This window comes from Zonotrichia leucophrys, chromosome Z, assembly GCF_028769735.1.
Source record: "Zonotrichia leucophrys gambelii isolate GWCS_2022_RI chromosome Z, RI_Zleu_2.0, whole genome shotgun sequence".
Classification (NCBI taxonomy): Eukaryota; Metazoa; Chordata; class Aves; order Passeriformes; family Passerellidae; genus Zonotrichia; species Zonotrichia leucophrys.
The window spans coordinates 73321105-73346060 of record NC_088200.1 but is presented as its reverse complement, the minus strand read 5'-3'; the positions used below and the strand labels follow the sequence as shown (position 1 = coordinate 73346060).

At 45.3% G+C, this 24956-nt stretch overlaps 1 protein-coding gene across 5 annotated transcripts in view; it reads left to right on the top strand.

The window, feature by feature from the left end:
* The window catches only part of ZNF462 (zinc finger protein 462), an 89107-nt gene that overhangs the window by 30802 nt on the left and 33349 nt on the right, over window positions 1-24956 (top strand). For 4 of the 5 annotated variants that reach the window (XM_064735386.1, XM_064735382.1, XM_064735381.1 and 1 more), the window contains exons 2-6: window positions 8773-9023; window positions 9657-15178; window positions 16053-16217; window positions 17824-18098; window positions 21171-21289. In XM_064735386.1, the coding sequence (XP_064591456.1) occupies window positions 8804-9023; window positions 9657-15178; window positions 16053-16217; window positions 17824-18098; window positions 21171-21289 (6301 nt within the window). In that variant the 5' untranslated portion in view covers window positions 8773-8803. The remainder of the gene's footprint in view (window positions 1-8772; window positions 9024-9656; window positions 15179-16052; window positions 16218-17823; window positions 18099-21170; window positions 21290-24956) is intronic. The other variant, XM_064735385.1, reaches the window with a different exon arrangement.

The window sequence follows — 24956 nt, the reverse complement described above, 5'->3', positions numbered from 1 at the left end:
GCCCAGGTGGAAAAGAACTCTTGGGAGGGGTTGTCAGGGAGAAAAGGTGTCAGCCTAGTGGTAATCACTGGTCTGAGATCTGTCAAGTGCTGGAAAAGTATATGTTCTTTTACCTGGGGCAGAGATGCTGGCTGCCATGCTGCGTGCGAGTCAGTGGGCAAATAACACTGTGTATTCTGTCTGGTATTATAAATGGGTCAGTGATGGATTTGTATTACCTGAGGAAATGAACTGGCGGACAGAGAAGCTTCTGCTTGCTGCCCTGCAAATGTCAAATATAGCAGAAAGCTTGGGGGAAGGGGAGGGATAGCTGGAGACAAAGGCAGTGTTAAAATAGCCAGGGTGTCAGAGGAGCTCCTCAAACAAACATGTGCTTCTGAAGGGTGGGCTGGGAGAGCTGAACAATCTTTAGACTTCGTTAATCAGCATTTTCTTACCCTCCAGCAGGGTTTCAGCAGTGGATCTTGCTTTATAATTGGAGTCGTGCACGAGGGGGACTTGCATGAGGTGTTGTGCTGCTGCACTCAGCTTTGCTGGCTGGTACAGAACACGAATTCTGGTGCTTTGGTTTTGTGGGGTTAAAAACATTCCTCTGAAAGTCCTTTTCCATCCTCTCCCCAAGCTCTCTTGTACTTTTAAAGTACTTCTGGAGCACATAAGATCTCTGGATGGACTGAGGGAGAGGGCTTCTTACTCCCCAGGGTCCTTAGGAAGCTGAGCTCTGATGGGTGTGACAGACAGGCAGAGGGCTATGGCTTACTTGGATCTGATCCAGGCAATGTTCCTTTGGTTCCCAGCTGCCCTGTGAACTTCTCTTAGTGAGTCTTGAGTGACCAAACAGGGTAACAGGGTGCCAAATTAGGGAAGCGATCTCTGGCTGGAAGATTACTCCTCTCACCAGCCAAGTTCAGTCTTTGTCACCATGGCTAGAAGAGGTCCAGTTCAGTTTCTGCACCTAAAGGAGGAATATGAGTCCAGAAAAACAACTTTTGACATACATCTTTCAAGCTAGTGATATTCTGGCTTTATTTGGCATCACATTTTTTTAGTTGGAGGGCCAAAGCAGAGCTTTGCCCTTTGCATTTGTGGTTTCTGAGTGCTAGTGACTTGGTTTTCACCTCTGTGACTACACTCAGAGTGCCTGCATGTGTTTTGAACCAGCTGTGTTGGCTGGTCTAATCTCAGATCTCTTAAGATTAAAATTCTGTGGCCCCTAAAATAATCCAGCAGTTTCTGTGTTCCCATGGTTTAGCCCTGTCACCAGTTCATAAAGCTGTATTTAGCCTCTGTAAAAATACTGTGCTTCTTGCAAACTGAGATTTGGTCCTCTTTAAAGCTGGCAGCACTGCCAGCGACCATGGAACGGAGCATGGGAGTTCAGGGTGAATGGCAAGATTACCTCTGAAGGCACTGCAGGGTGTTTTAAGGGCAGATGGCTATCAGGAGATAATCTCTTCTCTCTTCAGACTTTGTGGCTGTTCTTTCAGTCCACGGTCCCGCATGGAGTTTGTCATACCTGCTTTGCCACTGGCAGGACCCCCTTTTAAACAGCTTTTCCTGGCGAGGACGAGGTCTTTGCTGGGGCTGTGCCAAGCTGAGGAGCCTGCTCCTCCCCTGCTCCTTCCAGGGTGAGGCTGGTAATGCATCCTTTGTGTGAAAGCTCCTGGAAGGTATTTGCAAATGCATGAGAAGGAATTAGGTTGTTTTCTGGAGTACCCGGGCACCGGTGCTGCCGTGTTCTTCAGCACCACCTACTGACATCTTCTTCCTCTCCCTCTCAAACTCAGCACACACACCGGGGTTTTGCACCTCTTTCTTACACGAGGTAATTAACAATACACTCTTGGCTGGAAATTAGAAACCCCGGACCCCAGTGCATTCAGGTCCATTGTGCCATATGGGGAGCACTAATGAGCAGGGTACAAAAGCCAAGCTGCTTGGCTCCCGTGTCTGTTTTCCTCGCCTGGGCCAGCCCTCCTGCCCCTTGTGTCTGTGGAGAAGGGCACTGAGGGGCTGTGGGTTGTGCTGGGGAGGTGAACGACTTGGCTTGTGTCCTGTTAGTACAGGAACCAAGTGGCAAAGCTGCATTTCTGCTCTGAATTTTTGCCCCATCCTGCTTCACCTCCCTCTTAAACTAGTTTTGTGCAGCAAATTAAGTGTCATACTTAATAAGGGAAAAGGTCCTACTCTGACCATCCAGTTGTTCAGATTCTCATATATATATTTAGTGTCTTTCAGAATTCTGTAGGGATTAATAACTTGCCATGAAAGTAATTCAGAAGATCAGAAGAACCCATCCTAGCCTTGCTTGGAGCAAGAGCATTTAATGTTTGAGAGCCTTTCTCATCAGGGAAGTTCTTTATCCTCAGACTCTGCTGCCTGTGCTCTGTATCATGTACTGCCCCACAGCTAACCCAAAGGAAAGGGACAAAAAAGGCCAGAATTCTAATTTGTATGACAGTCTAAGTTTGTCATTTAATAAGACTGTGGCATTTTATTTGCAATCTGCTTTTATTTCAAAAGTTTGAAGTTTGAAAGTACCCTTCAGGCATTCAGGTGGCCTCTTAATGTATTTTTTTTAACAGATCAGGTGTATATGTAGACCCCAGATGAGAAAGAAAGAGAAGAAACATTATTTGTGAGAAAAGAAGGAGTCATCAGCACTTAGGTAGCTTGAATCAGTAAAGCTCTGGCAGAAGCAGACAGATAGGTGCCACTATCTGTGACTCTCCTTTCATCTTCTAAAATCCATGGTCTTTCAGTGAGATGGTTAATAGGTATTAATATTCAATAACCACATTTTTCTGGGGTTCTGGATTTTCTGTTTATTTGTTTTGCCTTTTTTCCACCCGCATTTTTGAGAAGTCATAATTGTGGGGAGCCAGTTGAGTTGAAACCAGTGTATCAATCATTTGGACCCATTTAATCTCATTTATGTGAAAGGTTCTGTGAATCCTTGCTTTCTTGAACTGAAAAAAAAAGAAAACCCAAGCGTGCTGCTGGTAGCAACGAGAATCATCTCTTCCATGAGCTTTAAGAATAATGTGATTTATATATATTTTTTTAATGTAGAAGATTTTGCAAGCTGTGATAGATTTAGTGTGGTATTGGTGTCTGGATTCAGGGACATAAATAAATATTTATTGTATGGGTTAGCCATCCTATTTTCCAAGACAGGGAGATTTCTGAAAAGTTTGGAAAATAATGTGCAAAGCATGTGTAGAAGACTTCCTTTTGTGAAGTCAGATCTGAAATCCACTTCAGGTTCAAACAGTCTTTCAGGTAGCTGGATAAGGACATTTTGGGAAGAAAATGAGTTTGTGTCTTCTCAGTTTAGACTGGTTTTATTATTGATTTCTACTGAATCTTCAATAGTAAAGTTCTTCCTGAAAATACCCTACATTTCCATATAAGTCAAAGGAAATTTTTACTGGAGGAATGGAATCACAAGCATCAGCTCTCTTATGGCCTTAACTGTTGAGTTTCAGAATGGAACAAACAAAACCCAAAATTGGGTACATGGAGGTATTGATAATTAAAGCTGTAACCAGTGATACAGTTTTATCATTAATTCTTTCACAAGAAAAGATGATCCACAAAGTACGTATATTATGGAGTTGCAACCCAACCCATGGAGTTCTATGAAAATCTGGTTGTATCAAATAAAAAAGAAAAAAATAGTGAAAAAAGAAATGGTATTTCAGTTTAGTTTATGTTGTTACCAGCTCAGAGAAATAACTCCAAAGACAGTCCTGAGAGGACCAAAAATTCCAACAGCTTGACTGGAATTCAGTCATTGAAAAAGACCCATGAGTTGAGTAGGTTTACCTGACTGTAGTTCATAGTTGAATTGATTCTCTGAATTCTTAATTAATTATGGGGTTTCCTTTCATAAATGAAAGCAGAGGTTGGCTTCCTCCAGTTGGAATAGCCATCAGGTTTCCAGCTTCTCAAATGTGTCAATTTTTGCATTACTCCTGTGATTTTCTTTGTTTAGTTCTCATTTTTGCTGTTGTCACCTTACATTATAAGAAGTGTTTAAGAAGAAAAAATTGGGGACAAAAAAAAGCCCAAAACCCCAAATCCAAAGATGAGAGCTACAGCTCCACTGTACATGGGCTGAACCTGGACGGGAGCCCAGTGTAGGCACTGGTATAAAACCCAGGCTTCTCTAGCAAGGAAAAATGCCTGAGGTGTTACTCATGGGAATTCTGAAAACTTGTCTTATCTGTAATTATATGCCAGCAAATTTTGTTGTGGTGTTTGATAGTTAATTTCTGGATGGGTGGAGAAGACTGGAAAAACCTCGAGGACCATGGAGTCCTCATGTTCACCCACTAAACCGTGCCCCCAAGGTACACATCCACACATCTTTTAAATACCTCCAAGGAGGGTGACTCAACCACTTCCCTGCTCCAAGCTCTGGGGGAAGAGGTTTTCTCTTCAGCTCCACCTTTTTGCTGAGTAAAATGAGCGCTCTGAGTGCAACCTACAGTTGTAGGGATGGAGAGGGCTCTGATTATCTGACCAGAGGAAGGGCTGGAGGAGCTGGAAATGCCTTTGTTTCACATGCAGTGTTACTAATGCTGAGCTGGAAGCTGCTGGAGTGTTGTGTGGTCTGAGTGACCTTTTTAGTTGTGGTTGTGCATGTGCATATTCTTAACTTGGAGAAGCTCTGCTGACTCCATCTCAAAATATAACGGATGGGTAGTCAAACCACAGAAGCTCAATTTTGAGGTCAGTGCCTTGGGCTTCACAATTAATTTTGTATTTTGAAGCTTTAAAACCAAACTTAAACATAATGATTTGTACTACTTTGGCTGCTGCCAAATTCTGTAATTACTGTTGTTCAACAAGCACAATTATCTTTTGTTTTGGATTTTTAAAAACCTCAAAATCTAATGCAACTGTGTCTCAGATGTTCTCAAGCGTTTATAAGTGTAGAGGAGGATGCTGTAGACAATTTGAGACCACCTCATATCTTTAAAACTGTGGCTTTGAGAATCTCTGCTGCTCAATGTTTTGAAAGCTTTTTGCTCACAAGAAAAATGAGAATACCTCCATATTTAAGAAGACATTGTAAATGCAAATTAGCCAGACAATGGCATTTTAATAATGTTTTGTGAGGTTAGCATTGCATTAGTAAGGATATTTTAGAAGTCACATATTATTTATACACAATTTGATCTCAAGAGATTGCCTGTGAATATGCTCAAGGGCTTCTAGGATTTATGGATTTATTTAATGGTGGTTTTGTTTGGTTGTTTCAGGTTTTTCTTCCCACACTTCTGCTGCTGAGTTACTAGATTTGGTAACTCCTGTCTCACTCCATCTTCATTTCCCCTCTAATTTTTTTTACTGAAAATCTAAAGGGTTATGGAATGAGTTAGCTTAGCTGACCATGATGGAGACATGTGAACCTTGCTTTGTCTACATGGCTTGGGATGTGGTTTGACAGAGTTTTAACATCTGCTCTTGAAAATGCTCTTTGCTCTTTTCACTGGGTGAGTCTCTCCTGGTGTCATCTCCCATGTGGACAAAAAGAAGAAAGATGCACCTGTGTTACAGTTTCTTCTGATATATGAGCTCAGACTGGCAGTGTGTGTTTTTAGCCCTTATGGAATGTTGGGATTTTAAAGAAGAGCATGAAAATGGTGGAGCAGAATCCCTTATGGAAGGCTCCATCCTGCTCTCAGCAGGTGATGGGTGGTTGAAACACCACACTGAAGTCCACTCAGCTCTACCTGAGCTGAGGTAGAGCTTGTTCCTCACAGGAAGAACAGCAAGATTAACCTTTCTTGGGTTTGGTGCTGCCTTTGTGGTGCAGACCCTGCTGAGATTGGAGCTGGAACCCATTGGAGAGTCTCCATCAGTTGTGTAATCAGCAGCTATTAATGATATCTCTCAACACAATGGTTGGTTCAAGCTTATGTAGAGAGCAACCAGCATCCTTAAGGATGCATTCTTCAAGCAGCAATGCTTGCTGAAGATGAATGAAAATGGTGGTGGTTTTCACCTCTTGGAGCTACCAGGATTGTCCTTTTTTTTTTTTTCCATAAAAACGTTGGTCTCCCTTCTGGTTTTCTATTTTGTAAGCTGGCCTGAGGTTTTCCAAAAGAGACAGAGCTCAGAGCGTTTTGTGATGATGTTTCTCAAGGGTCTAAAGTTTTCGGGGGGCTGAGGGGGGCGAAGGCTGAGGGGAGGGCAGGGGGAAGAGTGAGATTTTTGTGTGTGCGCGCCGTTGTTTTTCATCTCTTCCACACAATGGAGCTTTCAGAGAACCTCTCTTAAAAGGCATAGCTACAGCCTTTGTGTGAAGGGTGTGTCTGCTGGCAGGGTTTGCTGATGCAGACAGGCTGGGTGGTGATTAACAAAGGTCATTAGACTTTGGAATCTGGCAGGGCAGTGGGGTGGTGTGTCTTCTGCGCCAAGCAGGAGAGCTCCCTAGGGACAGGCCCGGCTGGAGCCTTCCCTCCTGCTGTCCCCCCTCACTCCCCCGCGCCTCCTCCTCCTCCTCCTCCTCCTCCTCCTCCTCCTCCTGCTGCTCCTGGGAGGCTCAGCTGCATGTCGCCTCTGCCTGTAGGACAGCTTGGACCAGTGTGTTGACGCTGTGATTGCAGCATTTTGTGGAGCCACGTTTTGTCATCCATGGGACAGGGGAACCCAACCCTGCCTGAGGAGATGTTTTGGGGAAACCTTCTGCTGAAGGAGAGAAGGTGCAGCTCTGAGGGAAAGGCGCATGGGGAGGAGAGCAGGGACACGATTTTGGAGGGCAAGCCATGCAGAAGAAATGTGAGGGAGATGTGATTCTGAGGGGTGGTGTTTTTTAAAGCATCACCTTGAGGAGGAGGAGGAGTTCAAAGAAGGAAGGGGGGAAAAAAAGAGGAAAAAAAAGAAAAGAAAAAAAGGCTGGTGTGTTTGAGCTGAAGCTGAGATAAGTGAGGCCATGTTGTGCACAGGCAAGGAGCTCCGAGGCTCTGAGTGCAGGAGTTGTCTGAGCTAAAATGGCTGCTCCCAAAGCTCAGAGGACTAGGGCAGCTTAGTGAGTCTTAAAGCTTCAGTGACGCAGGGGCTCATATCTCTTGAAAGTGTGATAAACACATTCAGTGGAGCTGTGGCTTGTTTGGCTGAGATGAAAGGACTAAGCTTGGGGGATGGGTAGTGAAAACTGGATGATCTGCTTTTCTGTGAAGTGCTCTAAATGCAGGAGTCGTCTGCTCCATGGAAAAATTTGTTTTCAGGTCTAATGGACTGTGCTAAAGGAGACGTGGGGTGGGGCTTCACTCACTGCTGTAATTTGATCCAGAGCAGATAGCAACCTCTTCCACACAATTTGGTCTGGTGCTTGCACATAAAAGCTTGAGTATCTCGATTATTGTAACTTTGTTAGCTGAAAAGAAGCTGGTGCAGCGTTCATTTTCTTTATTGGTGGTGAGAGGGAGTGGGGGGAGAGAAAGGACACCGTGCAGCCTGCAAAGTAGTGTAGGTGAATGTGAGGAGAGCCTCTGTGCTCAGACTGTCCGGAATTTGACCAGCTAGAAGTTTATTTTAGCAGGCTATCAGGAGAAGCATTCTTTCATCTAAAATCCTGGTGCAGTACCCTCTCTTGTTTCTGTGCCTTAATGTTTTGGAGCTTTCTCCTCACTTTGTTAGGTTGCTTCCTTCATACTCCACACACAACAAACACATGGGATTTAAATTGCTGTGGGCTGCTGTTGTGTCTTGGACCTCTGAAATGCTCATCCTTTTCCAGCAGATGCCTGGAAGTTTAAAGAGGGAATTGCTGCGTTAGCATAGGAAGGTGGATCTTGTGTCTGAGCGCTGCACAGGGTAGGAGGGTCTAAGTCTTTTGTTTGGCTTGTGCTTTGTGTCTCCTGTCCTTCCTGGCAGTGCAGCCCTCTGTCGCAGGATTAATTGTCACAGCTGAACCACTGTTCTTCACTGTGTCTTGTGTTGCTTACTACTTGAAGGTATGCAGGGTTTTTTGATAAATCAGGGAAGTCATAATGGCTCTTGAGTCCTTATAACTCATGTTTCCATTGTACTTTTTCAGTGTGGTTATTCCCATTGCTGTTCTTTTCTTCCTCGGGCTGTCTCCGTCCCCCAGACTGCTAAGGCACAAAGGTCTTGTCCCTAGAATAGACTGATGAAACTGTAAACATTTTAACAAAGAGTGGAGGTGTCCTTAGAAGTTTGGTGGAAGTAGGGCAGAGCAGAGCCTTGGGTTCGTGTAAGTGTATCTAACCTTGCTGTTAGCTCTAGGTTTTCAATATCAGGACAGATAGTAGTATGCTGTGAAGAAAGACAGATTTCTCCCTGTGGAAGCTTTTGATGCATGGTACTGAGTGAGGCAGGAATTGGCAACTTCCAGGAAGCTTAGAGTGTGTCTCCTGAAGGCAGAAGCTGGTGTCTTCTGATTGTAAATTCCAGTGCATTTCTCTGCACATGGGCTGTGGTCTTTGAACAAGACCAAATTCTGAAAAAAACAGGCCAATGGAAAAGCCAAGAGGACAAAGTCCACTGGATCAGTAGTCACTTGTCAGAGAGTTGAGTCAGCAGCTTGTGAGCTACCTGGATAGGACTTCTTGTGAATCTGAGCAGACGCTTCTTAATAGGGCAAGGAAAGGTTGAGTTCCACGCCGCTGTGTTTGTGGAATCTCTGCAAGTGACTGAGTCATCAAAAGCTTGGTGTTACCTTGGTGTTCCCAGGATTTGTTCCAAAAGCTGCTGTAAACTCATAGCGTTCTTCTCCTTCTCCTGTTTCTCCTGCAGATTTTTCTAATGTAAAAGATCATCCTGAACCATGGAGGTCCTGCAGTGTGACGGCTGCGATTTTCGAGCTCCATCCTACGAAGACCTAAAAGCTCACATTCAGGATGTTCACACTGCTTTCCTGCAGCCAACTGATGTCTCTGAGGAGAGCCCTACCCAGCCAAGGTCTGGTTCCATCAACGCCAGCAACCAGACCGAGGTTGAATTTTCTTCTGTAAAGGATGAATTCGCAATTGCAGATGACATAGCAGGTAAATCTCAACTCCAAGACTGATCTCAGCTCTTAAAATCTCAGCTCTTACCCCCCTATTTTACATGTGTCTTATTTCAGTGTGTTTTGGTTTCTGCCTTAATTGTGGCTTAAAAATCTGCATTATCTTTATGGCTGTGTCAGCAAAGCAGATATCTGGCATCAGCCATACTGGCTCTGACCATGGCTTTTTTTTTTTCCCCCTGCAAATGCAAGCATGGAGGATGGTTTTATTTCCCAGCTTCTTTTCATGGGGTTCTTCATACAGATTTTTCATTTTCAGCTTTTCATGGTTGTTCTTCACTACCGTGAACCACCTCAGAATTACAACTTTTGTTAGTTTTCAAACTGAAACTAGTTTTATTTTTCCCCCCAAGAAGGTCATTTTGGAAACTATACACCCAAAACTGTACACCGCAGTCATTTATATGTAGAAATTATGCATAATGGTCACTTTTCTGACCATTGCCAGGTCTGTGGATACTACCATAAGCAACTGAGGGAATCCTGTAATGGTTGTTGTCAGTTCAGGGTGTGGTTACATTCTTAAGCATACAGGGTGGGTGAAGGAAAAGCCTTTTTTAAATTTTATTTCATTTACAAATTTACATATACACCTTAATTCTCATTTTAGGGCAAAATGCAACAAGTCAGATGGGGACTGGAAGTTACTATAGCCAGAGCCAGACTTTCTATGGCCAGCATATGGCTCCAAACCCTAAACCAACCAGCAAGTTTTTCCAGTGCAAGTTCTGTGTGCGTTACTTCCGTTCCAAAAACCTCCTCATAGAGCACACACGGAAGGTTCATGGAGCACAGGCTGGGGGGAGCTCAGTGGGGCCGCCAGCTTCTAGTTCCCTAAATTACAACATCATGATGCATGAAGGGTTTGGTAAAGTTTTCAGTTGCCAGTTCTGCACCTACAAGTCACCCAGGCGTGCGAGGATTATTAAGCACCAGAAAATGTATCACAAAAACAACCTGAAAGAGAGTTCAGCTCCTGCTGCTGCTGCTGCTGCTGCTGCTGCTGTGTCTGAATCAACGTCTGCTTCTGTGCCAGTGCAGGAACCTTGCAAGGAGCTGCCGGCAGAGGTGGTGGAGCGGAGCATTTTGGAGTCGATGGTCAAGCCCTTGACCAAGTCTAGGGGCAACTTTTGCTGTGAGTGGTGCAGCTACCAGACACCTCGGAGGGAGCGCTGGTGTGACCACATGATGAAGAAGCACCGCAGCATGGTGAAAATCCTGTCGAGCCTGAGGCAGCAGCAGGATGGAACCAGCGCACCCGAGGTGCAGAGTAAGAGTGCCCAGAGTGCCTCTCCAAACTCGAATTACATGTCCATGAACACTACAGGACGTGAGATGTCGAGTGCTAATGTCTCAAACTTCAGGGGATCTATGGGCAATTCACTCATCAGGCCCAACTCTTCTACATCTTCGAAGTTTTCTTCTGTGTCTTACCCTCAAATGAAGCCTAAGTCACCTCACAACTCGGGCATGGTTAATTTGTCTGACAGATCCCGCTATGGAATTGCTGATATGACGAATTCTTCTGCTGACCTGGAAACAAGCAGTATGCTAAATGACTCCAGCTCAGATGAAGAGCTAAATGAAATGGACAGCGAGAATGGCTTAAACTCCATGGATCACCAGACCTCAGGAATGTCTGCAGAGCAGCTGATGGGATCTGATGGCAACAAACTATTGGAAACAAAGGGGATTCCTTTCAGGAGATACATGAACAGGTTCCAGTGTCCTTTCTGCCCTTTCCTGACGATGCACCGCCGAAGTATTTCCCGTCACATCGAGAACATCCACCTGTCTGGGAAGACGGCTGTCTACAAGTGTGACGAGTGCCCCTTCACCTGCAAGAGCTCCCTGAAGCTCGGTGCCCACAAGCAGTGCCACACGGGAGCAACATCCGACTGGGACACCATGAACTCCCAGGCTGAGAGCATTGCCTCGTCCCTGAACGACAGCACGGTGTCCTACGAGGGCGGGAATATCAACGGCAGGAAGTCGGCCGGGATGATGGAACCCGTGCAGCCGCAGCCGCCGCAGCCGCAACCGCAGCAGCAGCAGCAACAGCAGCAGCAGCAGCAGTCGCCCCAGCCCCATTCGCAGCATCCATACAAGTGCACGTTGTGCAACTATTCCACCACCACTTTGAAGGGCCTCCGAGTTCATCAGCAGCACAAGCATTCCTTCTGTGACAACTTGCCAAAATACGATGGGCCGCCGTCAAACGCACCACAGGAGAGCGAGGCAGATGCTCACCCCTCTGCCAGCACGGTGAAGAAGAGCCAGACCTCCATCCTTGGGCTCTCATCTAAAAATAACTTTGTTGCAAAAGCCCCCAGGAAGGTCTCAAATGACTTCCCTTTGGATCTCTCTCCCGTGAAAAAGAGAACTAGGATTGATGAAATAGCGAGCAACCTGCAGAGCAAGATCAGCCAAAACAAACAGCAGGAGGATGCTGTGATTAACGTGGAGGATGATGAGGAGGAGGAGGAGGACAATGAGGTGGAGATAGAGGTGGAGTTGGACAGAGAGGAAGAGCAAACAGAACCAATGATGGAGGTTTCCAGTTCTTACGCACCCCAGCAAATGTGGGGCAGGGAGGCTAATGATTCCCAGAAGGAGGCGAGCTTCAGGAGCATGCAGCACGACTACAATTCCACCAACGGGGCGGAGATCGAGCTCACTTTGTCTGAGGATGAGGAGGACTACTACTCTGCTGTCAGCATGAAGGACCATCAGAGCCCTAATGCCTCTGTTCTGGGCAGCCAGTCCAACATGTACGGTACCGACCAGAACAACGAGAACTCGGAGTTCAGCGACTCTGGCAGGCTTTACTATTGCAAACACTGTGATTTCAGCAACAAATCTGCCAGGAGTGTTAGCACCCACTACCAGCGCATGCATCCCTACATCAAATTCAGCTTTAGGTACATCCTGGATCCCAATGATCACAGCGCAGTGTACCGCTGTCTCGAGTGCTACATCGACTACACAAATTTTGAAGACCTGCAGCAGCATTATGGGGAGCATCATCCTGAAGCTATGAATGTACTGAACTTTGATCATTCTGATCTGATTTACCGCTGCCGCTTCTGCTCTTACACAAGCCCAAATGTTAGAAGCCTGATGCCACATTACCAAAGAATGCATCCCACAGTGAAAATTAACAATGCAATGATATTTTCGAGCTATGTTGTCGAGCAGCAAGAAGGGCTGAACACAGAGTCTCAGACACTGAGAGAGATCTTGAATTCTGCTCCAAAAACTATGGCAACCTCCACCCCCGTGGCTCGCGGGACTGGTGTGCCAGCTGGTTTTAACAAAAGTGCCACCAAGAGTTTCAGTCCTGAATGTGAAAATCAGAAGGAACCTTCAGTCAACACTGTGGTTGTTTATGACTGTGACGTGTGCTCATTTGCAAGCCCTAACATGCATTCAGTTCTGGTGCACTACCAGAAGAAGCACCCCGAAGAAAAGGCCTCGTATTTCAGGATCCAGAAGACCATGCGCGTAGTCTCTGTTGACAGGGGCTCTGCCCTGGCCCAAATGTCCTTTGAGCTGGGGGCTCCCATCTCCCCGAAACTCTCCAGCTTGGGCTCTCAGCCTCCACCACCCCCTCCACCACCGCCGGACCTCTCTACGGAGCTCTACTACTGCAAGCACTGCTCCTACAGCAACCGTTCCGTCGTGGGGGTGCTCGTCCACTACCAGAAGAGGCACCCCGAGATCAAGGTCACGGCCAAGTACATCAGGCAGGCCCCGCCGACCGCAGCCATGATGAGGGCAGGGGAGCTGCCCCCGGGCATGCAGAGGCCGCCGGTGTCCATGCAGCAGCTAGGCCGCGAGGGCTCCGTGAACCCTCCGGAGAACGAGATGTTCTTCTGCCAGCACTGTGACTACGGGAACAGGACGGTGAAGGGCGTGCTCATCCACTACCAGAAGAAGCACCGCGACTTCAAGGCCAACGCCGATGTGATCAGGCAGCACACGGCCACCATCAGGAGCCTCTGTGACCGCGGCCAGAAGAAATCGGCTGGCAGCCTGCCCACCCACACTGCTGGTGCCGAGCGGGACAAGTCCAAGCTGAGAGCCCTCAAGTGCAGGCAGTGCAGCTACACCTCCCCTTACTTCTATGCATTGAGGAAGCATATCAAGAAGGACCACCCGAATCTGAAGGCCACGGTGACATCCATCCTGAGGTGGGCGTTTCTGGATGGCTTGATAGAAGCTGGTTATCACTGTGAATGGTGCATTTATTCACACACAGAGCCGAGTGGCTTGCTTGTGCATTACCAAAGGAGGCATCCTGAGCATTATGTTGATTATACCTACATGGCCACCAAGCTCTGGGCGGGTCCCGATCCTTCCCCTCCTGCCCTAGTGATGCCAACAGAAATGAAGACCTACAAATGCAGAGACTGCATTTTTGAAGCATCTTCTATTTGGGATATTACCAATCACTACCAAGCATTTCACCCTTGGGCCATGAATGGAGATGAATCTGTGTTGTTGGATATCATCAAGGAGAAGGATACTGTTGAGAAAACCATGCCACAGCCTGATGAAGGTGGGGTCAGGATGGAATCTGAAGACCAGCTAGCAACACCACAGATGGATCAGGATGCAGAGTGTGCAGAGGATCCCAGCCTTTCCCATGAGAAAACTGTCCAGCTGGCTTCTGCAAATCCTGCCATCTCCTCCACTCCATACCAGTGTACAGTGTGCCAGTCCGAGTACAACAACCTGCACGGCCTCCTGACACATTATGGCAAAAAGCATCCTGGCATGAAAGTGAAGGCAGCAGACTTTGCTCAGGATATAGACATTAACCCAGGGGCTGTGTACAAGTGCAGGCACTGCCCCTACATTAACACACGCATTCACGGTGTCCTCACACACTACCAGAAGCGTCACCCGTCAGTGAAAGTCACTGCTGAGGACTTTGTGCACGACGTGGAGCAGTCGACTGACATAGCTCAGAACGACGTGGAAGAGACGAGCAGGATTTTCAAGCAGGGCTATGGTGCTTACCGCTGCAAACTCTGCCCCTACACGCACGGAACCCTCGAGAAGCTGAAAATCCACTATGAGAAGTACCACAACCAGCCCGAGTTCGACGTTTTTGCCCAGTCACCGCCAAAGGTGTCTGCCTCAGTGGAGCCAGACATGGTGACCGAAATCAAGGCCTCCCCAGAAATTGCTCCTGAGGACGTTGGGGAGGTCTCCATGCCGGCGCCTCATTTCTCCAGTTCTCACCTAGTGTCTCACACAGTTTTCCGGTGTCAGCTCTGTAAATATTTCTGCTCCACCCGGAAGGGGATAGCAAGACACTACCGCATCAAACACAACAACGTCCGGGCGCAGCCGGAGGGCAAGAACAACCTCTTCAAGTGCGCTCTGTGCTCCTACACCAACCCCATCCGCAAAGGGCTCGCGGCACACTACCAGAAAAGACATGACATTGATGCTTACTACACCCACTGCCTGGCAGCCTCCAGGACAGTAAGCGACAAACCCAATAAAGTGATCATTCCATCTCCTCCCAAGGACGACACTCCTCAGCTCAGCGAGGAGCTGAGGAGGGCTGTGGAGAAGAAGAAGTGCTCGCTCTGTTCCTTCCAGTCCTTCAGCAAGAAGGGCATCGTGTCCCACTACATGAAGCGTCACCCCGGTGTTTTCCCCAAGAAGCAGCACGCCAGCAAGCTGGGGGGATATTTCACTGCCGTGTACGCTGATGAGCACGAAAAGCCGGCCCCAGCCGAGGAGAGGAACGACTTTGAAAAGCCTGAGGTGGAGGCTGAGGCTCAGGAGATCGAGTGGCTTCCCTTCAGGTGCATTAAATGTTTCAAGCTGTCCTTCAGCACGGCAGAGCTGCTGTGCATGCATTACACTGACCACCACAGCAAGGATTTGAAGAGGGACTTTTCCATACTTGGAAGCGGCACCCGCTCTCAGAGCCCTGTCTACCAGTGCAAGCACTGTGATACAAAATTGCATAGCACGGCAGAGCTGACTGCACACTTGAATGGTCACAATGAGGAATTCCAGAAGCGTGCCAAACGTCAGGAGAGGAGGAAGCAGCTTTTGAGCAAGCAGAAATATGCAGATGGTGCTTTTGCAGATTTCAAACAAGAGAGGGTAAGGATTTGTGTGTCTGGTCTCTTTCTCTGCCCCCTGCTCCCCACCAGGGAGCCCACCAATGCCCACTTGCATGTTCTCTTTGACAGCCAAATGACCACAGGCTAATGAATGACTCAGAGTGCCAGTGAGCTCCATAAGTCAATTACACACCCTGCTTTAATTTCCTCATCCATCCTCCCTAGGTTCTGTAGGAAACCTTGTTCCTTCCTACCGCTTCCTTCAGTATTTTCTTTATCTTCTTTCCTCCCTCCCACGCTTCTGGAGGGCCATCTGTGTCTGACACTCGCTTGTTCTTTTGTGGCAAGGCTGCCATGTACTTTCAGATTCTCTACAAAATGTCCCATCCCCTTCTTCCATGTCCCTCGGAATAACAACACATCAGTTTTCTTCTCAGCCTTCTCTCTCTCAGTCCTTTGTCTCATTGAGCACTCGAGGTTAGCATGACACGGATCTGTGTGGTGGCAGGAGCTTTGGGCAGGTGCCTCATAAGGAGAGAACCAAATTGTTTCTCCATTTCTTGCCCACTTACCCCCTTCCTTCTGCTTCAGTTTGAAAAAAAATGCACTTGCGCAGGAAAAGCTTTGCACAGAAGTTGGGGAAGTTCTGGGGTCGTGGAGGAGGAGGTGCAGTTTCAGGCCAAACCAAAATGGTCTTCTAGAGGACCACTGTTAGCCCATAAAATGGATATTTCTTCTGCACGGATGTCTTGTCCACGTACTTTGTAGGAATTAATGATCTCAGCAGAAATTAACATTGCAGTTCTGCAAGACTGGACATCAAGTGTAACATCAGGTCTAAAGTCTGGTCTGTGCTCCTGAAAAATGAGGTGGCAAAACCTGCTTCAGTGGCTTGTGCTTGTGTGCTCAAACAGGCTTTTGGACACTTGGAGGATGTTTCAAAGCTCAAGGAGAGGAAGGTGGTTGGCTACAAGTGCAAGTTTTGCGTGGAAGTCCATCCAACACTCAGAGCCATCTGTAATCACCTCCGCAAGCACGTCCAGTACGGGAATGTCTCCTCTGTGTCGGCCACTGTAAAGGTAAGAATTCCTGAAAGGTGACTGAAAGGCACTGAAACTACTTGTATTGTTTAAAATAAAGGCCTCCTTGATAGCCTGTGGAGGGCTCTCGTGAAGCTGGATGGGTTTTGAACTGGGCATTCCAGTTCAGCGTGATGGTTTAATCTAACACTGAGTTTCTGAAGTGCGTTTGGTTCGTTTCAAGATGTTTTTTAACTTCTTTTCGCTCTCGATCCAGGGGCACGAAGACTCTTTAATTCTCATTTCTTCCCAGCCACAAAGGAGTTGGTGTCCTTGATGACCTAAAGATGGTTTATGAGTGGGAAACTTTCTCTCAGCTGCTTTATGGGCTACATTTCTACTTAGTTAAGCTCAAAAAGAGTAGTTTGTTTCCTTTTTTTTTTTTTTTTTCTGTATGTGTATGATTTTTATTTTAGGAAGAGGAAGCGTGCACATAAAAACGTGTGAAGCTGCTTGTGGTGCACTTTTCCACATGGAATTTGCACGCTGGCTCCAGACAAAGCATTCAGTGGCCAGCTGAGCCAGTGATCCCCTCCAGGTGATTAGGTGAAAACATGTTGTTCCTTACTCCCTGAGGAAAGGTGGTGCCTCCTATGACATCTCCAAGGACAGGTGGTGTTCCAAAGTCCGATTTCCAGGATGTTTGTTGGCTGAGGAAGTGAAAGTGAAGCAGGGCTGTGGGAATTAGCGCTTGTCAGAGGCTCTTGCTGAGTGACAGGCCTTTTTTTGGTGACATAATCTGCTTTTTGTGATGAAGCCCTGTCCTCCACAGCCCAACTCTCCCCACCTAAGAGAGCTTTCATTGCCCTACCACTGACCTTTCCTTGCCTTCTCACCTGGTGCTCCTGACAGATTCAAATGCTTTTCTCCTAAGAGTCCTTTCCCTCTTCTCAGTTCTCAAGTGATGCTTGTGTAGGGTCAGTGCTTTCTTTTGAGTAAATAAAATCTTGCATCAGGGAACAAAAGCTGAAAGCCATGGCCTAAAGAATGTGCTGGAAATGCCTCTTAGAGGGTAGTTAAGTAGCTGCACAAATGCATGCTCTGGTTAGAAATGGGAAAGGAAGGTTATGAAAGAGAGTTAAAAAAAGGACTCTTTCTGTTTGCTCTATATTTTTAGAGGGTTCTAGGGTCTTAGTCTACCAGCTTGTTTCTTGAGAGTTTGATGCTGATGAACAGAATCTGCTGAAGAGTAGACAGCTGTGTTAGTCTGCAGGGTAGCTGCAGTCAGCTAGAGCAAAATAAACTAAAATTGACTTCTCTGTAGCTTACTAATTATTATCTGATCAAGTTTAGAAGATTCACACCAAGACCATGGAAACATAGATTTCCTGGCTTTTTGCATGATCTCACACAAACTTGCTCAAGGAGTGAGACTTTTTTTTAACATATGCATGCATGTACATAATAGATGTAATTATGTTTTTCTCTCTCAAGAATAGGTCATTGTTTTTTTTCCAGAAAGCCATTGATGTGGAGCTTGTGCAGGGATATGTTTAGAGAAATAAAGCAGTGGGAAGCCTGGACGTTCTGGTGAACACAGGGGAGAGACTGAGGGGCAGAAGGGAGAGAGAGAATTGATGGCTCTGGGGGGATATGTCTTTTTTAGCAGGAAGCTGAAGATCCTTCAAACACAACTTTGATGGAGGGTTTTGAGGGAGCCAAAGACCCTGGCATGGTGGAATTTACAGAAGCTGAATATGGAGCATCCCTGGAAGATGAAGCCAGGCCTGGGGGCTACCACTGCAGCCAGTGTGACCGGGTTTTGATGTCTATGCAGGGTCTGCGGTCCCACGAGAGGAGTCACTTGGCTCTGGCCATGTTTGCCCGGGAAGACAAGTACAGCTGCCAGTATTGCTCCTTTGTCTCTGCTTTCAGGCACAAGTAAGTTGTGGCTTTTGCTTTTTTTTTCTTTTTTTTCTTTTTTTTTTCTTTTTTTAAATTTTTAAATTATTTTTGGTTTCCTAAAGAATCGCCAGTTAGCGGTGCTGGTTTGTGGGCTGACACTGAAGGAGAACTCACCTGAATTGATGTTGAGCCACACTTTTCTCGTGGTGATTACATTATTTTCCACACTGCGAAGTCTTTGGCTATTATGATTGGCTGTTTGTAAAAGATTGCACCTTTATGTGTTCCTGAATTCGTGTCAGCCTTCTTTTTGCATGCAAGCCAAAGAATGAGGATTATTTCAGTATGCAAGCAGTGCAGCCCCACCACTTATGCAATCTTTGTCAAATGCATGAGAATCAACAAGCCAAAAAGAGAAAAGTTAATCTTGAATATTTAAGAAACTTCTGCTATCTTGTTTGTAATTGCTCCTTTTTTTGTGGGCTGAGTTTTCATTTTCTAATGTTTAAACAGCGTCATAAATTTACCTTAAATCAGGCTTTTTTTTTTTTTTAATTATGGCATGCAATTTCAGTCAAATATTTCAAATTCATAACAGTGTGTTGAATGAGTGACTTCCTCATCCTGCTTCCTTGTCTGATATATGGTCATCATTAATGGTCACATTGCTTATAATTTGTTTCCCTGAGATTTGACTTAGCTTAAAGTTTGTTAGTTTTAAAAATTATTTTAATAAAATGTCTATGTCCCCCTCAAAAAATGGGGTTTGTGATATATTTTCCAGTGGCACCCTGGACCTGATTCACAGGTCTGTGTTTCCTCTTAATTTCTGGGGAGAGAGCTGCTTGTTCACTGTTTTGACAAAAGGAGGCAGATCCAGGTGCTCATTTGATGCAGCAGTCTTAAATTTGGTGATGATGTCACCGTTTTGCAATCAAATGCAGGTGGAAGAGAAGACATTTTTTAGTTCCTTGTGTTAAAAAGCAAAGTTTCTGCTGGTGTCACAGCATTGCAAATCGATGCCACAGTTGGGAAGGTCCATGGGATTGAGCAGCCAAGGCTAGGAGAGGGACCTGAGGGAAGGATGTGCCTGCTGGGTGTATCCCACCCTGCTTTGGCCAGGCTGGCAAGTGAGGGGAGCCCCTGCAGGGCTTGCTGTTTGCCTGGTAAACTTGCTTCAACAATCAAACTCTTGTTGAGTTTGGTGCCTGGTCACTCTGTTTCCCACTGAGGATAAGTCACGTCGCAGAAGCTGCAGGATGGTTGAATCAAAAAGTGGTGGATGGCTGGGAAGAACTCACCACCTAACGTGATGATAGGTGTGGTCTCTGTTGTTGAAGTTGTTTGCTTCTTTTTGTTTTTGTTTCTGATGCAATTATTCCCCTGGGAGATTAGGTCGGTGAAGGAACCCAAGCCAAATGTTAAAACAGCCCACAATTCTCCCAAATCTGACCAAAACTATAAAACCTCCTCCTGCAAGAGTGCAGCTGGCAAACTGTGTGGTTGTGAATACAGTTTTAATTACTGCCATGTTGAATACCTTAAGGTATGTATATTTATAATAGCTTAATATGTATTACATACCTCTTTGGCAGTCTGCTTTAATTGTTAAGTAATCTCATGCCCTGGAGGCTGTTTAAAACAAGTTTTGTTTTATGAAGTATTCACGGCGAGTCTTCAAAGCCTTACTCATTTAGGAGACGTTTTCCCCCATTTCTCTGGAAAAGCTGTGCATGTTGTCTTGTCCCAAACTCCATCCTGGATTTCTGCTAAGGTTGCATTTGTATGAAGTGACCCTGAGAGGAGATACAAGTTCATTTTCTATTTTTTTGCTGTTATCAGATGTTTGGATACACAGGCTTCAGTGTTAGCTCTGGTAAACAGGGATTTTCTGGCTCGGGCTCTTGTCAGTGTGGGACTGAAGATCACGTGAAATCTTGTGTAGTGTGACAGGGCAGGAACAACTGCTATTTGAGCTACATGTTGATACTCTGTGAAAGAGCAGGACAATTTGGGACAAATGAAAAGAGCTACGCCTGAAATACATGTAGGACTGAGGTGGGGGTGGAGGGCAGTTTTGGCAAATTGCAGCTCCTGCAGTGTCTCTGCCCCGTTGTTGTTCCATCACTGTGCATGAGATGACTCAAGCTAAGACCAGATCACAAAGCATAAATGTGTCCAAAGTAGAGGGCTGTACTGGAAATATTTACAGCTTGGGCTCAGACTACCTGCCTGCCACCCAGAGACAGTGAATTCATGTCTGTCAGCCACAGCATAGGAACTGCAGAGCTCTGCAGGATTCACTCAGTTAGAATGAATTTGATCTTCTGTTAGAAAATGTGGGAAGCATCCTTTTTTCTCCTCCAAACTTCACTGAGCTGCTAGGACAAATTGTGTCGAGAGCAGTTTTTGATCACTTCACAGTATTCAGGCTGTTGGTAGTTCCATTTTCCCTGAAGAAAGTAGAGGCTGGTCTTTGCCACCCCTTCTTCTCCTGCTGAGCTTCATGTAGAATCTCCCACACTGCTGCTTCTGAAACTCTGCTGCCTTTTAATCCTGGAACTCATCAACTGTAGCCTGCTGGCACCCTCCCCAGAGCAGGATCTCTAATCTGCTTTTGCTGCTCTAACCAAAAGAAGGCTTCCTCTGTAAAGCTGGTCAACAAAAAAAATTTTTTTTTTTTTTTTATTCTTGATCACCAGGACAAAAGGGGACATACATATTTTCACAAAAAAAATGTTTGGCAGGAGAAAAATTGTGTAATGACAATTTAATAAGAAAATAATTTCTTGCCTGTTTCGTGTTTCTTCAGCTGGTCCTCTCAGTCTGGATCATGCATAACTTAATTTATACTAATCTTGCCCTATAAGTTTATTTAGGTGGCTTGCTCTCTGCATGCACAGAATTGGTGTGAGCTCTGCTCCTTTCCTTGACACTCGATTTGACTTCATTGTGCGAGCAGACCTGTTGAATTTGTTGAAGAGAGAGTGTGAGAAATGACCTCTACTTGCTCTGCTGTTGCTGTAAAGTGCTTTGCTCTGCCTCTGAAGGCACAGCTGAAAACAAAATTGACCCTTTTCTGTCTCCCTTCTTCTGTCTCCCCTCAAGCCTGGACCGCCACATGCAGACCCACCACGGGCACCACAAGCCGTTCCGCTGCAAGCTCTGCCCCTTCAAGTCCTCCTACAACAGCCGCCTGAAAACCCATATCCTCAAGGCTCACGCTGGTAAGTCCTGCCCTCTCAGTCCTGCAGCTGAAATGGCCCACTGTGCTCTTGTGGCTGGTCACAGATGCTGGGTTGAACCACGTGTTTTGTCACCAGAGCTGGGTAAGGCTTTTTCCGAGGGCCGCATGTGTGGCTGGGCAGCCGACGGAATCTGTGGGGCTAAGTGGGAGTTTGGGTAGTGGGAAGGGCAAGGATTTAAGTTGATGGGTACTTCAAGAAGTTTTTTCTTCTCTTTTCTCTTACATGAATGATATTTTTTTCCTTATTTCTGCTTTTCTGCAAGTGGATTTCATTGCTTATACCATAGATGCCATTAACGAAACTGGCAGTGAGCATTGCTCTGCTCTTGCATTTTTGTTTGTGCTTTAGGTGACTCTGGGAAAAAGACTATGAACAGCATCTTGGTTTTTGGTAGAGTCTAATGTTGACTTTCCTGTTAAAACCAAACCCTGCAAACCCTGGGAGTCAAGCCTGCGTGCAACAGACTGAGAATGTCAAAATTGCGTTACAAAACGTGGAAATTTGTCTTGCAAATCTCTGTATTTCAGTATGGAATCCATACTAGCAAGCAAGCAAGACATGCTTCTGAGGAACAGGGAATTGGGAAGGTGATGTGTCACCCAGAGTAGGTCACCTGAAATTGTTGCACCTTTGATTATTAAAAAGTGAGACTCAGGATTTCCTCATCTTTATTCCTTGGCCGTAGACTCTTGGCACCGTCACATCCTGCATTGAAGGGTTATCTTTTGGTTTGCAGTCCTAACATGAACTGTGGTGCAAATAATAGGACAGTGAAAACCACTCTGAAAACCTGAGACTAGCCCAGCTGTTTTAAAAGTTATGAGTAGAAACTCCTTGAATAGGAGTTTCTGATAAAAAGGACCCACAAATATGCTACTTTTATTATTTGCTTACTCTGGGATGGAGGAGGAAGGTGGACAAATGGGGAGAAAAGGCATAAGAAATTTGTATTGTTGCCATTGATCCAAAGGCATTTTTCATCTGCAGAAATACAGGAGGGATTGATGGTCTTGTACTTTGTTTCCTGTATATTGTTTTGGATTTCAGAGAGCTTGTGCCAGTCTCTGTACTTGGATGGATAAAACAGATTAGCTTAACTTTTGCCACCTTCCTTTTGTATGGGAGGACCATGGCATTCTGTTCCTTCTAGGAAATCCAACTGTACGCAGCAGTTCCAGCTCACAGAATCCCACGTCCTGTGTGGAGGAGCCATGGTTCTTTATTTTCACCAACCATTAAGTAATATTTTCTTTATGCTATTGCACAGCTGGGCTCCTTGCTTGAACCTGCCAGATTTTTAGACCCAAAGTTACCATGCAGCTAATATTTTCTTCACACTTCTCTTCGTGTAATTCATTGATTTATTTATTAGGAATTCATGCTTCTGAGCTTTGTTTAGTGGACAGACACCCCTTGAAGGGCCATGTTTTGCATTCTACAAGAACACAATTTCATGGTTGCCTAGATAGTGCTTGCACAGTGACTTGGGTAATAGGGTTTCCAAAGGCTTATGGATGTTTCTGCCTCAGTCCCATTTCTACCAAGTGGATGGTCACGTCACAGAAAAGTTGCTTGCATGTTTTTCAGTCAGAACTTTGGTGTGTTTTGACTCAGTCATTCAGAAATATATTTTACTGAACAAGCATGTCTGGCTTCCTCAGACTCCCCAGTTTTTCAAAGGCACTGTGGTTCTCTGAACCTCTCTTATGTTACCTTTTTTTTTTTTCAATTGTCAATTGTCTCATTATGCACTTATTCAGAATTTAAAACTTCAGTCCTCCTGAATTTTCCCTGAACTCTCCTGGAGATCTTTAAAAGTCCGTAAAATCTGGAATCCTGAAGTGTTTTACTCAGTCTGCCTCTCTGCCTCATTTTCTGGGTGTGGATCAAAATTCAGTGAACTACAAAATCCGTTCTTGTGTGACAGCTGGTACCAGTGTTTCTGGCATTTGTTTTTCATCCAGTGTGTGTGCCATCTCCTTTGGCATGGAGCAAAACAGTTTACAGTTACTCTAAACGGGCTCTCTGTTGTTTTCATCTGAACTTTTTCACCTGTTCTTTATCTCTTTTTTTTCCTTTTTTTTGTTTTTGCTTGTGTTTTTGAGGAATCCTTGTTGCCAATTTCTTAATCAGCAATTACTCTGGAAATGCAGAAATGGGTGATTGGAAGATGAGAGAATTGGTCCTGTTCAGTTTCTGTATATTCTGGAACACAGTGCTTTGAGTACATATCAAGTGTTGAGACCCACTACATAAATGCTTGCATTTATTTATTTGCATGTGTATTAATATGATCATTTGGTGAGATGCAAAACTAGCAGTCAAAAAAAGTGCAGAAGACTTCTGTTGGGCCAAACTGTAGCTTTTCCTCTGCAATCAGGCACATCCTTTCATGCTTTGATGTCCATTGGAAATGAATAGTGGGCATATTTATTAGTGTGTCCAGGCTGCTTGGTATGTAATCATCTTTTATTTGTTTTAATGTCTTGTGGTGCTGTTGAGTTCATGCTTGGTGCACGTTGTCATCCAGGAATCTCTTTACACTGACAAAGCCATGGAGGTCTAAATCTGTATCCCACTGGTATCCTGTCACCTTGGAATATCTTTTGTCCCTAAATTATTGTGTTCCACTGAGCAACTCGTTGTGTGTGCCACTCAAGAAATGCTGTATTTCTGTTTGCAAAAAGGAAATGTGTAACTTGTACAATGCACAGGTGAGGAATGTCACTTGAAAAAACACAAAGGGGGGTTTTTTGTTTCACTGCTTCAGACTCTCTGAGTGATCTGTTCTTTTTCAGATGCACCAAAAAAGGGCGTTCTAAGAGTTTGTATTTTGTCCTGATGGTTAGCATGGTTTTTCTGGAGGACAGGGGTGGGAGTTTTGTGGAGGATGGTTGCTAATCATTTCAGGTGTGCTTACTCTGAATGGCTGCTGTGTTTTTATATTCTCTTTTGGTTCACTTATTTCTGGTGTGGGAAAAAGTGCTGCTTGAGAGCCTTCTTTGCTGGATTTGTCAAGAGGTGGAAAACATTTTCTGCTTCATCCATTACCAAAATTCTCGTTCTTCTGTTGCTGTTCATGAATATTTTGCTTCTGTATTAGTTTTGGCACCTTTTGTACAACTCATATGTGGCCCGTGTTAATCTTGTATCTGGAAGTGGCACTTCCAAAACAATAACTTGGCACCTGTATATAATATCACATTGTTTGTGTTGGGACAGTTTCACTTTGTGTTCCAGTTGCCTCCATGCCTCCGTGCAAAACAAATCTTGTATCAGGATTTGTTTCCCCTTGTTTGCTGTCTCTGTGGCTTGGAATGTATTCACAATTAAATCCACTCCTGCGCATTACTTCTGTTCTTTCACTTCTTTTAGTGGTTCCTCATAACACACTTCCACACAGCCTGGTAGATGCACCCTTTTGTACTTGGCATTGCCGTGTTCACCAGCCTTGACTTGGTTGCCACTTCTTTGAAGACTGATGCTGCCTTATGGCAGGTTTTTCTTAAGGAAAACTGTAACCTTTCCCAAATGCAATTACACCACATGCTTTTATTTTTAAAATTTTTTTCCCCTTTCTTTCTTTTTTGTTTGTGGAGGGCCCTTTGTTAAGAGTTTTGTAGTGTCCCTCTTGCTTCATTAATAA